The sequence below is a fragment of the Budorcas taxicolor genome, unplaced genomic scaffold (genome assembly GCF_023091745.1).
Source record: "Budorcas taxicolor isolate Tak-1 unplaced genomic scaffold, Takin1.1 scaffold315, whole genome shotgun sequence".
NCBI lineage: Eukaryota > Metazoa > Chordata > Mammalia > Artiodactyla > Bovidae > Budorcas > Budorcas taxicolor.
The window spans coordinates 115,363-127,754 of NW_026292055.1; the positions used below are offsets into that span (position 1 = coordinate 115,363).

General features: G+C 53.0%; 1 protein-coding gene across 1 annotated transcript; it reads right to left on the reverse strand.

Annotated features, from left to right (window-relative positions):
* Nucleotides 1–877: 877 nt before the first annotated feature.
* Nucleotides 878–9,210, reverse strand: LOC128071267 (transmembrane protein 214). Its single transcript, XM_052664158.1, has 17 exons — nt 9,063–9,210; nt 7,867–8,066; nt 7,162–7,312; nt 6,740–6,874; nt 6,412–6,494; nt 5,894–5,999; nt 5,717–5,798; nt 5,339–5,440; nt 4,828–4,969; nt 4,308–4,399; nt 3,981–4,029; nt 3,676–3,789; nt 3,307–3,424; nt 2,700–2,796; nt 2,316–2,484; nt 2,035–2,186; nt 878–1,817 (listed from the first exon to the last, which is right to left on the reverse strand). The coding sequence occupies exons 1-17, from the start codon at nt 9,205–9,207 to the stop codon at nt 1,691–1,693; spliced, it is 2,064 nt and encodes a 687-aa protein (XP_052520118.1). The 5' UTR covers nt 9,208–9,210; the 3' UTR covers nt 878–1,690.
* Between the last annotated feature and the right edge of the window lie 3,182 nt (nt 9,211–12,392).

Sequence of the window (12,392 nt, forward strand, 5' to 3'; positions counted from 1 at the left end):
GCAGGCCTACACTTTCCGTCCTTCGTGAGGTGGGGTTTCTTTTTTTTTTCTGGGAAAAAATGGTCATGGCTGACTGCCACTACAAAAGCAGGCTTCTGCCCAGTGTGGTAAGTTACATCCTAACAAGGAAAGGAAGATGTTACAGTCCTCATGACTTCCCTTTGTGTCAAGATTTTGCTATGCTTGTTGCTGGATAATCCTGGCGCTGAAAAACGGAGGCAGCACCACAGGGCCACCTGTGAAAGGGAAAGTGGCAGCTGGCCATCACCCCTGCTAGTCATCCCAGGCATTCGTGATGGGAAAGGAACTCAACCCATGGACGCTGAAGTGGGCAGTGCACCTCTAGGACTGCTTATATTCTTTAAACACTCAAGGAAAGAAACTTCAGGCGAGAACTGAAAAACCCGTGCAGTTAGCTGACTTGTAGTTTCAACTCAAATTAAAAGGGACATGGGTGATAAACCATTGACTCATGTGTCTCTTGGAGTTCTGAATCTTTCACTCACTGCCTATAAAATGAACCAATTAATAAATGAAGGTCCTGGCAAGGAAGGAGGCATCCTCTGATTGCTGGCCAAAAGTCCTCTAGGACACTCTCCCCGACTTTTCCAGGCATATAATCCTCAAGCTACAAAGGCAATCTTGGGACATGAATCACAGGACAAGTGAGACGATAAGTGAGCAAGTAGGGTGTCTAGAACCCTTGACAGGCCAAACTTTAGAATGATGGAAGCAGGCTTTCCTTGCCAGAAGCTCAACTACAGCCAGAGGCTACAACCTTTGGGAGGGCAGAGGGCCAAAGAATGTGTAGGAGCTCACATTTTGTTGTCCTGTCCACAACTGTAGGAATTTCTATATGAAGCAGCACAGAGAAAAACCAGAAATCAAATCTGTGTCCTTTATTCCACCAAGTGGGCACATCCACAAGCCACATGCTGTGTCCTGTCTCAACAGGTTGCTGGATGGTTTCCTGGGCCTGAGGAACATGACGACCTGGGCTCTGTTCTCCAGACAGATGGCAGGGGTGGGCAGCAGAGAAGGGCTGAACACGGAGGTTGAGACCTCCCCAGCACTGAAAGGGGACAGAGAGCAAGGATGCAGGACCATGATGGCAGGGACAATAGGCGCCTTGAAGGACCTAACTTGAACATTTTGAGGTGAGAGGCCTCTCCACCCAGGCCTCCATGTCCACGGACAGCCACATCCAGACTGTCGGTAGAGACAAAGCTGCTACCACTCACTGTGGTGCTACATTCTTCTAGATTCTTCTAGAAGTCCCTTTTTTTTTCTGCCATGGTTAAGGTCTGGGAGCAGGAATCATTTGTCAGAATGCAGAAGCCACTTGCTGAAGTCCACCTTTTCAAGATGAGCTGTTTGAGGCTTCAAGAATGAGAGAGAAGGAAGTGGAGAGCAGAGACAAGAGAGGCTACCAGGCCCAAGGACAGAGGCTGGGAGCCATGTGCAGTCGGGCAGAGCAGTGGTCAGTGGAGTCATGGGTTGGAGGCTGAGATACCTCTGGGCTCATTGCCACCAAATCGGAAGAACCGAGGCAGAGGCAGCCTACCACCTGCTGAGGAGACAGAACTTAGGCACCAAGTAACAAAGACTCCGCTGCAGAACTGCCACTCTCTGCCCCAACAGTCTCCAGTGGTCTGCTCCAGACAGAGCCCAGCGGCCAGGGAGGCAGGGCCTACTGCTGGGATATCATGGCAAGTGCCCAGTCCAAGAAAGCCACTGTGGTGTCCTGTAGTCTGAGCCAGGTCCAGTGGGCAGCCTCACTGAGCTGTGTCTTCATGCAGTCCCAAGTCACCTCGCCTCTGGGAGGAAAGCAGACATTTTGGGGGTTGGGAAATTGTGATGTGCAGCTGTGTCAAGTCAAAGAGCTCTAGCTCATACTCACAACCCGGATCCCAAAGTGCCCAGGGGATGCGCAGGGGGCAGGGCAGAGTGAGAAAACCAAATGGGGAGCTGTGTCCCTGGAGAAAGGGCCTGGGGCCACAGGCCTCCTGCTGGAGCCCTGGGGTAAGGTCTCACCTGCATGCCTCATGGCAATGCTCCTGGATCTGGGCCAGGGCCTCAAGCAGCATGTGCCATGTGGGCAGCAGGATGCTGTGGTAAAGAAACAGGAGCAGCTCCCTCAGAGAACGGACCAGCTGGTTCAGGGTGTCAGGGAGCTGGGTCTGTACCTGGACCATGGAGAATGGACAGGTTAGAACGACAGGGAAGGCAGTCCACGTGGGGCTGCACCTTCCCAAGAACACAGCCCATCCAGCGAGAGGTCAGAGCCTTCTCCGACCTCTGTGTCTCCAGCTTACCCTCTGGAAGAGGTTGGCGAGGCTGTCACTGAACCAGGCAAGGTGTGAGGCACAGTGGGCAGAAAGGAAGCTGACGGTGGCATTGGTGTGGGCCCAGGCCAGCTGCAAGCCAGGCCTCACCACAGTCAGCAGGTGGGAGCCCCAGGCTGGCAATGTCTTCTCCAGCCAGCTGTAGGGGAGACACAGAGGAAGAAGGTGTCTGGAGTTTCCCAAGCAGGCTGGCCTAAGAACAGCTGGGGCAAGGGAGGCCTTGGGAGGGGAAAACCACAGTGGCTTCCCATTGACTGTCAATGCCATCACCACCCTTAACAGGCAAGCCCTCTCTCTTCCACGCCTCCCTCTCCCCGCCAGGTCCCCTCCCACCCCGACCCCCGGAGGTCTCACCTGTAGCCCTGAAGGCTGTAGGAGTAGATCTTGGTGCATGCTTGTTGGCCAGCAGGCAAGACACCAGATGACTGAAGCAGCCGGCCAGAAAGGGAGGCTGCAGAGAGGGGGCCTCGGGTGAGTGGGGAGGTTAGCGGGGCAGGGACTGGGGAGGCAGGCACTACAGGCCCCAGAGCAGGCCCAGTGAGGGACGGGGCAGAACTGGACATGCTCACGGGGTCGCAGAGCTGGCTCCACTATGCTCTGGAGCACATGTGGAGGGAGGGATGCAGGCCAGGGGAGCAAGAAGGGTACAGCCAGGTGGAGCTGTGGACTTGGGCATTAGGAAACCTCGGGTTTGAGGGTCAGCCTTTCTACTTCCTAGCTGTGACCTTATGCTAACTGGTAAATCTTTCTGAGCCTCAATTTCCTCAGAAATTAAAAACAAGATAACACTACTCAAATAAGACCATGAATATGCAAGGATTTCTACAATGCAAAGCACAGACACATCTGTTAGAAAAATGTCTGTTCTGGAGTGTGTGCGGGGGCTGGGAGTGGTACATCCAGCTCTGTGTCCCTACAAAAAGCCCCTGCCTATCTCCTTTGCCAGCCAATCCCTGCTTACCCTGGAAAGAGCTGTGTGACCGGAAGTCATGGCATAGGAAACCTATGGCAAAGACCAGCACCAACAGGAGTAGCCGTGTCCAGGGCAGCTGGAAGCCCCGAGCCTGCTGCAACAGACTCTAAAAGGAGAAGGGGCAGGTTGCAGTGGTCAGAAGGGAGAGGGGCTGGCCCTGGCCTCCTAAGGCAGGCCTCAAGCTAGGCCTTCCACAGAGAGGATCCAGCCCTCACACTACTCCAGAGGTGGTGGGGGCTCCAGCGGCAGGTGGGGCAGGAATGTTATACAGGTCCAACCCAGGGTGTGCAGAGACCACGAGGAGAACAGTCTATGGGTGGTGGTGGGAGGCGAGGGCAGCGGGCTGGGCGCTGGCACCTTGCAGGCCGAGTCGCAGGTGACGACATCCTGATTGCTGCCGCTGCCCTTTCTCAGTAGATCCTGGTTGGTAAGCTTGAAGGACTGAATAGTTTCTTGCAAAGACTTCTGCGTCTGTAGAGTAAGAGAAGTCTAGGCTGAGAATGTTAAGATTTAACCCACGAGGGAACGCTGAGCTTCCATTCCGCTTAGTATTTCACGCCAGAAGTGCTAACAGAGTGCCTTCCCAGAAAGCGGGGCCAGTGGCGGAGGGTACGAACCCAGAACCCAGACAAGGCCTAACCTGCCATGTCTTCCCAGCTCACCTTCTTGGGAATCCGCTCCCAGGACCTGAGCAGGTGCTCCAACAGCAGGCTGTGGGGAAAGCACAATCCTTTCCCATCAGGAGGCCCACCTGCCCCTCCCGTCCTCCATGGGCCCCAGCTCCTTCAGGTTGAAAGACCCTCTATGCCCCGTCCTCCACCCCCACAGAGAAGCAGCTTCCTGGAAGCCTCCCTGCAAAGCCCCCACAGGTATGAGCCTGAACAACAGTGACAAACATCCCCCTTCTGCTTTCAGACAGGACACACGAAAAGTGAATTAAGGTTTCTCTGTGTGGATCGGAGGCAGGTGACCCCCACCCCCCCACCTGCCTGGACTGTGACAGGTGCTTGGGATAGAGCTGCCGCCATACGCTGGTGCTGAGGGGGTCCACCATCAGGCACTCGGTCAGGCTTCTCAGGAGCTGCACAGAAGATAGAAGGGAGAGACCGCCGGACCCCGGGCAATGGTGGGGAGTGCTAAGAGCTAACTCCCCCTCTTAGTGCCAAGTGGGGCCCCCCAGGCAGCACTCCACCCTGAAGGGCAGAGAAATTGTGCCCATACCCTCAAAATCTCCAAGAGGCTGTAAAGGGGAGGAAGGGGCTCCTGAGATCAAAATTCACTTGTCTGCAAGGGACCATGAGAGACTGGTCAGATCTGAACAGGCTGCCTTTCCAGCTCCATTCTTCCGAGGGTGAAGCATAAGGGAGCCAGCAGTTGGCTGTTGGGACCAAGCTGGGGAGGGGGGCAGAGAGGGAAGAAAACAGGCTCCCACTGGCAGGGCCTGTCAGCAGATAGGGACCTCACAACAGACCCCAAGAAGGAGAAAGGCACCTCCCACCAGCTCCTCACCTCTTTCTTCATCTCTGGAGGGCAGCCAGGGGTGGCTCTGGACAAGAAGGAGGGGAAGTAGGTATGTAGCGTGGATTCCGGCTTTGCCCCAAATGCCAGCACCTTCAGTCGTGGGTATAGCTGACATAGCTGCTCCTGCAGGCTGTGGAGGGGGTTGAGAGGAGAGCTGAGCATAGACTCTAACTGGCTTTGTGTGCTGTGTCCCTTGTGCCTGCTGCAAAGTCCACACCCTGCCCAAGGTGGTGGTCATGAAGGGCCTTATAATGGTTCTGCATCTTTCTAGACTCAGAGACTTCTTGGAAAATCTGCTCAGTCATGGGTCCCCTCCCCAGAAAATGCCCACAGGCCAATCACCATTGAGGGCCCATGTAATTCCAAGGGTTCAACGATCCCGTGAACACGTGGGTTGATAATCTCAGATTGAGGGTGGCAGGAGGTGAAGGGACAGATGTAATGTCCTAACCCTCTGCTGGGGTCCTTCACAGCAGGTTGTGCCCTGGGACAGCCCTACCTGGGAGTCAAGGAGTTGTTGGGCATATAGGCAAAGTCCAGAAGTGGGAAGAGGTCCTTGGGGCCAATCATGCCAAAGCCCTTGGTGAGGTTGGGGTGCATCCTGTGGGGGAGAAAAGAAACAGGCTTACTGGGGAACACCTGCCCTGGCCACGGTCCCAGCTAAGAACATCTAAGAAAAAGGGCATAAACTCCACTCTATCCCCCCAACTTCCTGGCTCCCTCCCTTTCCTTCTTCACCACCATTCTGACTTGGGAGGAGCTGGTCCTGATGCTTCTTCATATCTATGGAAACCAGGATCACAGCATCCCATTTCGCTGAAATAGCTACCTGAAAACACCCTGGGCTTGCTCTTCCCCTACACTCCCAATTACTCACAGGAGCAGCCGATCCAGGTATGCAATGGCGAAGGGAGACAGAGACTTGATGCCCAGCACAGGCAGCATAATCCCCAGCCACACTGTGGAGACAAAGGTCAGGGAGGAAGCCTCAAGCCTGGATCCACTGGGGACATTAAAGAGGAACTTCCAGCTCCAAAACGTTTCTTTCTTTTACCTCTCAGTCCCTCGGTGAGGTTGGTAAAACCCGCTTGACCCAGGGCCCACATGATGGTCAGACACTTGGCTGGTCGGCTCTGGTGGGACCTCAGCAGTTCTAGGAACTGGGGAGACCAGTGAGGGAGGCAGGTTGGGAAAGGGCAAAGCACCAGAAGCACCCCCAAAGCCAAAGAAGACAGAATTCAACTGGGAGAGGACAATGGAGCCGTGTGGTAACGTGGTGGAGTGACTCAGAGCACAGACTCTGGCACCAGGCTATGGTCTTCACTCACATTTATCACTTACTAGTTGACCAACTCTACAAAGTAACTGACCCCTTCTGTGGCTCAATCTTCTCATCTACGAAATGGGAACAATAGCGGTACCTACCTCATATATGCACATAGTGCTAATGCCGTTAGCTAACTACTTGTCTTACAGAACCTCCCGCATCCCTTAACTGGGTTCAACAGAGTCAATTCTGCCCAGTCTCCCCAGTCCTGGCCTCCCAATGGCCCCATCACAACCCTAGCTCACCTTGCCTAGGTTCGTGGTGACAATCTTGGGCTTGTCTTGCAGAATGGCCTGGATACAGATGCGGTAACCGTGCAGTGACTCCCCTGGAGATACACATTCTCAGACCCATATATACTAATCAGCACCCCAAACCTGTAATCTCCCTTTTAACAGCTGAGAGCCCAGAACCCAGGCCCAGGGAGTCCTAGCATCCTCCTTCTTTTCCAAGAGTGCTGGAATTAGCATGTTTCTCTGCTAAAACAGAACCTCTTCAGGTACTCTAGAAGCAGGAAAAAGGGGATTAGGTTCCCAAGATAGGACTGGCCTAATTCTCACGGGACCCTCTCACCTGGAGTCTTATCCAGTTCTTGTAGCATGGTGAATAGACAGTGGTCAAAAAAGAGCTCCAGGGATCCTGCAGCCTTTGCCAGTAGCCCTCGGATGATGCCACGCAGCTCCCGGCTCACCAGGCTGTAGGGATAATCTGGGGTCGATAGGCCTCACATGAGAGCTAGCACCAGAAGCCTCTGCTAGCTCTGAGGCCTCTGCTTTGCTCCCTGAGAACTGTAAGTGAGGGCAGAGGTCACTGCACTGTGGCTGGCATCCTCCCTATTTCAATGAGGCCCAGAAACTTTGAAGCCATGCTAATCTGAGGACAGCTCAAATCACCCAGGTAAGTCAGGGCAGTGGGGGTCATGGGGCTCAGTTACTAAGTAATGCGCTTACATACAGCCCTTTCAGAATTTTCTTCAACTCATCTGGAGAACTAACCGTGAGGATGCTGGCTAAGTGTGGGTTCACTCGGAGGTACTTGGAGCTTGTAGTTGAGATAGCTGGCCAGGTCCTTCAACCACACAGATGGGTTCCCAGAGAACACACTCTGGCTCTTGTCCAGTTCCTTCTGCAGATCTGCCAGGTCCAGCTGCCAGGAACACAGGCCCCTCATGGTGAGTTGTGGGTGTAGAGTAATGGGGTAGAGGTGGGGAAATGGTTGAACTAGGTGGTGGCAGGAAAAACAAAGGGTGTCTGCTTTTCGATGCAAGTATGTGGAATGCCATACTTTTGTTGCATCCAGATCTTCAGAAACTAGAGAACAAGATAATTGTACCTGGTGATCTCAAGAACTAATACTCTTGGGTCCCTCACATGTTCAAGAGGAGAAACAGAAGACCGAAAGTGAAAGATCATTCCTTCCTTGGCGGTAGGAACCAGTTTTTCTAAACCCTCTGTGTATCTCTGGAATTTCCAGGTTTTCCTCTCACTAATCTATGGTTCTCTATAAACTCATTCCCTTTCTATCCTAAGCGCAGACACTGCATCCCACTGGGTTTCCATCCTTTCCTGAAGGCCTCCTCTTAGTCAGCAGTGTCCCTCATCCCACAGGTCCCTCAGCAGCCCGTCCCTGTCCCACTTCTTTCATCCTCTCTACTCCTCAGGTCCTCATTCTTCCCCTGCCTAAAGTCTCGGCACACTCACAGCTTTCAGTGCCTCCTCCAGGCTGCGAAAGCGGCCCTGCTTCTGGTTCTGGTTGGTGAGGGTCGCCACCTTCTTAGCCTGCTTCTTGTTCCCCGGTTTCTTAGGCTCCACAGCAGGAGGTGGAACCTGCTCCTTATTCTGCCGCTTCATGATTTTCTCAAAGCCCCGCTCATACAGGGTGCTTGTCGTCTGGATTGGAGCTGGGGTAATGACAGGCAGAGAAAGGGGGGCAGCCCTGAATCAGGAGGGCCTCACAGAAACAGTGGTCCCTCCCCACACACTGGCACTTAATCTCCAGAGAGGAGCCTGCCTCAAAGCCCCTTCCTGCATCCTGCTTAAGGACCCCTCCTGGTGGCTTCTTTCAGTTCCCACAGCTCTTGAGTTCATGGGCTCTTTCAGAGATAAGGCATTTCTTTATTAGGAAATCAGAGTATGGGAAAATTGGGCAGGTGGGTGGTGTCCAACACAGAGGGCTGGCTTCTTTACTGAGTGGCTACCAGTTTGGGAAATTACAGTTTTCCCATCTTGGTTCTACCCCAGTTCCTCTTGGTTCTGATGTGACAGTTCTATAATCAACAAGTGGCAAGCATTCTCTGCTCCTCCAGGAGGCTTTGAGGAAACAGGCACCGCTTGGAATAATACCTGATGGGTGTGGAGATGCATACGGTGGATCATTTTCTCCCACTGCCGGGCCTCATGAGCGTCCGGGTCCCCACGCCCACCCCCTGCCTGCAGGTTACTTAAGGCGGGGGCCCAGTGTGTGATGAACCAGACAGCCTCTCCGCAGTTCCCGGACACCTGCCCGGCGAGGCCAGGCTATAGGGCTCGGGGACAGCTGGCAGGGAGCGTGTGCTGTCTGCTGAGAGTCCGAAGACCGGAATCCCGGTCCCCTCAAACAAGTGATCCTGGGGAAGTCGTCTAACTTCGTTGGGCCTCAGTTTACTCATGTCAGTGGCGAGGACGGCGACCTCCCTCGCGCTGTCTACCTCTTGTGAGGGTCAAGAGAAACGCCAGGGGAGCGCCGGCTGAACTGGGAGGTACCGATCCGCAGGAGAGCTCGCGACTCCAGGAGCTCAGGGGTGTTTGGACCATCTGGGTCCCGGTAGCTGCTCGCTACCACCCGGGGTGGGGAGGTGGGGGGCAGACCTGGGGCGGGGCGAGGGCTACACGGGGCGGCGGGCTGGGTGGGTACTCACGGGTCAGGTCGTACTTCCATACTCCGTTCGCCTCCCCGAGCGCCCGGCGGTCCCCTCCGCCGCCTTTACCACTGCCGCCGGCCCCAGCCCGCCGCCCCTTCTTCACCACCTCCCAGCGCCCCCCACCTGCCGTCTTGGCCGCCATGGTTCCGACCCTCCCGCCACGGCCACCTCCTCGAGCTTTCCGGTCCGGCGCGGACGCGCCGCGCTCTGCCACGTCTCCTCGCAGGGCTTCGCGGCGCGTGACGCCACCCGCAAGGCAGCTTGGGACTTGTAGTCGTTGGTGTTTGCCGGGTTCTTCCACGCCAGGGGTTGGCGCGGAGTCAGGAGCCTTTCTCAGCAAAACAAAACAAAACAAAACAAAACAGCCAAGCAAAAGATATTGAGATGAGAGGCTACTGGTTTCGGACAACTTTTATTGAGCCAACCAGTCCATCCTAAAGGAGATCAGTCCTGGGTCTGATCAGTCCTTCAGGAAGGACTGATGTTGAAGCTGAAACTCCAATCCTTTGGCCACCTGATGCGAAGAGCTGACTCATTGGAAAAGACCCTGATGCTGGGAAAGTTTGCGGGCAGGAGGAGAAGTGGACGACAGAGGATGAGATGGTTGGATGGCATCACCGACTCAATGGACATGGTTTGGGTGGACTCCGGGAGTTGGTGATGGACAGGGAGGCCTGGCGTGCTGCGGTTCATGGGGTCGCAGAGTCGGACACGACTGAGCGACTGAACTAAACTGAACATGGAAGTATTGGGTGACTTGGTGAAAATTTAACTGTTTCTGGTTTTCTTTCCGTTCTAGCTGTGCATGAAAGATGGAATGAAAATAATTCTTCTCAGCTCCTGGGAGAGTTTGTGGGTGAAATGCTCCCTTCCTTCCAGGAAAGTGCTAGTTTTTCTGTTGCTAAAGATAAAACTTTGAGTTTAACGAGCTATTTAAAAAAGCTATTGTGAAGGAACAGGGAAGAGAGACGGAGCTTGAGGATTCCTCGCCTTGAGGCAGTGTTTGGAGTGGGGTGGGGCAGGAAGTGGAGTGCGGAGAGTCCTTCGAAAGGAGGCAGAGAAGTTTTGGCCCTGGGACAGCCCGCGCTGGGTTTCCCCTTTCGGGAAGTGGGAAAGAAAAGGCTCTGACTCCCTCCGCAGTAGTCAGTCCCAAGTCCCAGGTGTGGCAGGGAAGCGATCAAGAACGGAAGACGTGAGGAACTACTTGAGCAGGTTACCTGCTCAGACACTCCCTATCTCTGGAGGTCCCTTGGGCCATGCTTGTTGTATCACGTGAAACCTCAAAGCTGGAAGCATCCTGGCAGGGGAGTATGAGTGAAGGTGAACTAGAAGTGATTTATCATGATTAAGGAAATGTGCTATTTCATATGCCCTGCCATGCCAAGTTTTTTTCAGTCCTATCCGACTTCATGTGATCCTATGGACTGTAACCTGCCAGGCTCCTCTGTCCATGGATTCTCCAGGCAAGAATACTGGAGTGAATTGCCCTTCTCCAGGGGATCTTCCCAACCCAGGGATCAAACCTGCATCTTTTACGTCTCTTGCATTGACAGGATGGTTCTTTTTACCACTAGTGCCACATGGGAAGCTTACTACTTAATGTACAGTCCCACATTTGACTATGAGATTCATACCTGCCATACTGAGGAACAGGCCAGGCAAGCGTTTATCGTAAGAACTAGAGTCCAGCTTCCCACAGGATGCATAGTTTAGGGAGTGATGAATTCCTTTAGGAAGGAGATTAGAGAAGGCTTCCTAAAGGAGATGACACTGGAAATGTGTCCTGAGGAATGGGCAAATAGTCAATGGTTGGGGATTAGGGCAAGTGGAGAGAACAGGCCAGGTGTGTGGACTTGATGTAAGCAAAGGCCTACAAAGGTGGGACAAAGCGGGGCAAGTCTGGGAGACTGGAAGTAGTTCAATGTGACAGTGCTTCATGGATTTTGGAGGTAATGTGGTTGGACAGGGACCTGAGCCCTTATGCCAAGGTCCTTGCCTGTCAAATTTTAACTTTGTCCTGCAGATCGTGGGAAGCCAGTAGGAAAATGGCATACCTACTTTTGGAAAAGTAAGCAGGGACAGGTAAAGGATGGGGTGGGCTGGAGGCAGAAAGTAGGAGATAACCACCTCTTGCTTCCTTCTGCCTGCCCTCCAGCCCCTGCAGACCTGACCATCGCTGACTTTGCCTCAGGTCAAAGGGTCTGAAATGAAGTGCTTTTGCCCAGGACCATATTTGAGATAAGCATTAATCAATTCATTTTTTTCACATAATTGGTTTAGCTTTCCTCAGACATTGTCTTCTCTTTGTTCTACCTCTTGTGTGTTACATGTATGGTCACAAAAGCGATACTGATTTTGGAAGAGAAACAGAAAGGGCTTTCCATAGAGGCAAAGAAGGGGGTGTTCCATGGTAGAAATATAGAGAAGGGTGGGGAGGGGCTTTATTTCCTGTCTTAGAATAGTCCAGCAGGTCATCAATTGTACCTTGGCACCTACGGGATAGAAGTCATTCACTTACTTATCCAGTGGCATTTCCTAAGCCCTTTCTGCACCTAATAAGCACTTAGCACAGTGGTAGGTGGGAGCTAGAGGACACACGTCACTTGCTTGAGAGGAACTTGAGAAACCTGTGTGGGAGACAGACGAAGCAGAAAATTGTAATTCACAGTCTTAAATGTTCCAGAGTTTGGGGAGAAGGCAGTGGCTTTACATCCTGGAGCTCTAGGTCTTCAAAGAGCAACCTTAGACACTAGCCATGAAGGGTGGGCCTGGGCAGGTACCCCTGGGGTAAAAGCGAAGAATCAAAAGACTGGGTCAAGTTTGGGATGGACATGTACTGCTATATTTAAAATGGATAACCAACAAGAACCTACTGTATAGCACATGGAACTCTGCTCAATGTTATGTGGCAGCCTGAATGGGAGGAGAGTTTGGGGGAGAATGGATACATGTGTATGTATGGCTGAGTGGAGAGTTTGGGGAGAATGGATACACGTATATGTATGGCTGAGTTTGTTTGCTGTTCACCTGAAACTATCACAACATTGTTAACTGGCTATACCCCAATACAAAATTTTTAAAAGTTAAAAAAAAAAAAGACTGCATCAAAGGATGGGTGGCTGTCTGGTGTGGGGACAAGAACAGTGAACTCATTGAAGCAGGTTGACCTCCTTGGTTTCCTATTGCTGCTATAAGAAATTGCCACAAACTTACTGGCTTAACACAACACAAACTTCTTGTCTTATAGCTCTGGAAGGCAAAAGTCTGTCAGGGTCTCACTGGGGTAAAATATGGTATCCATAGGGCAGTGGTCCCTTGTGGAGACTC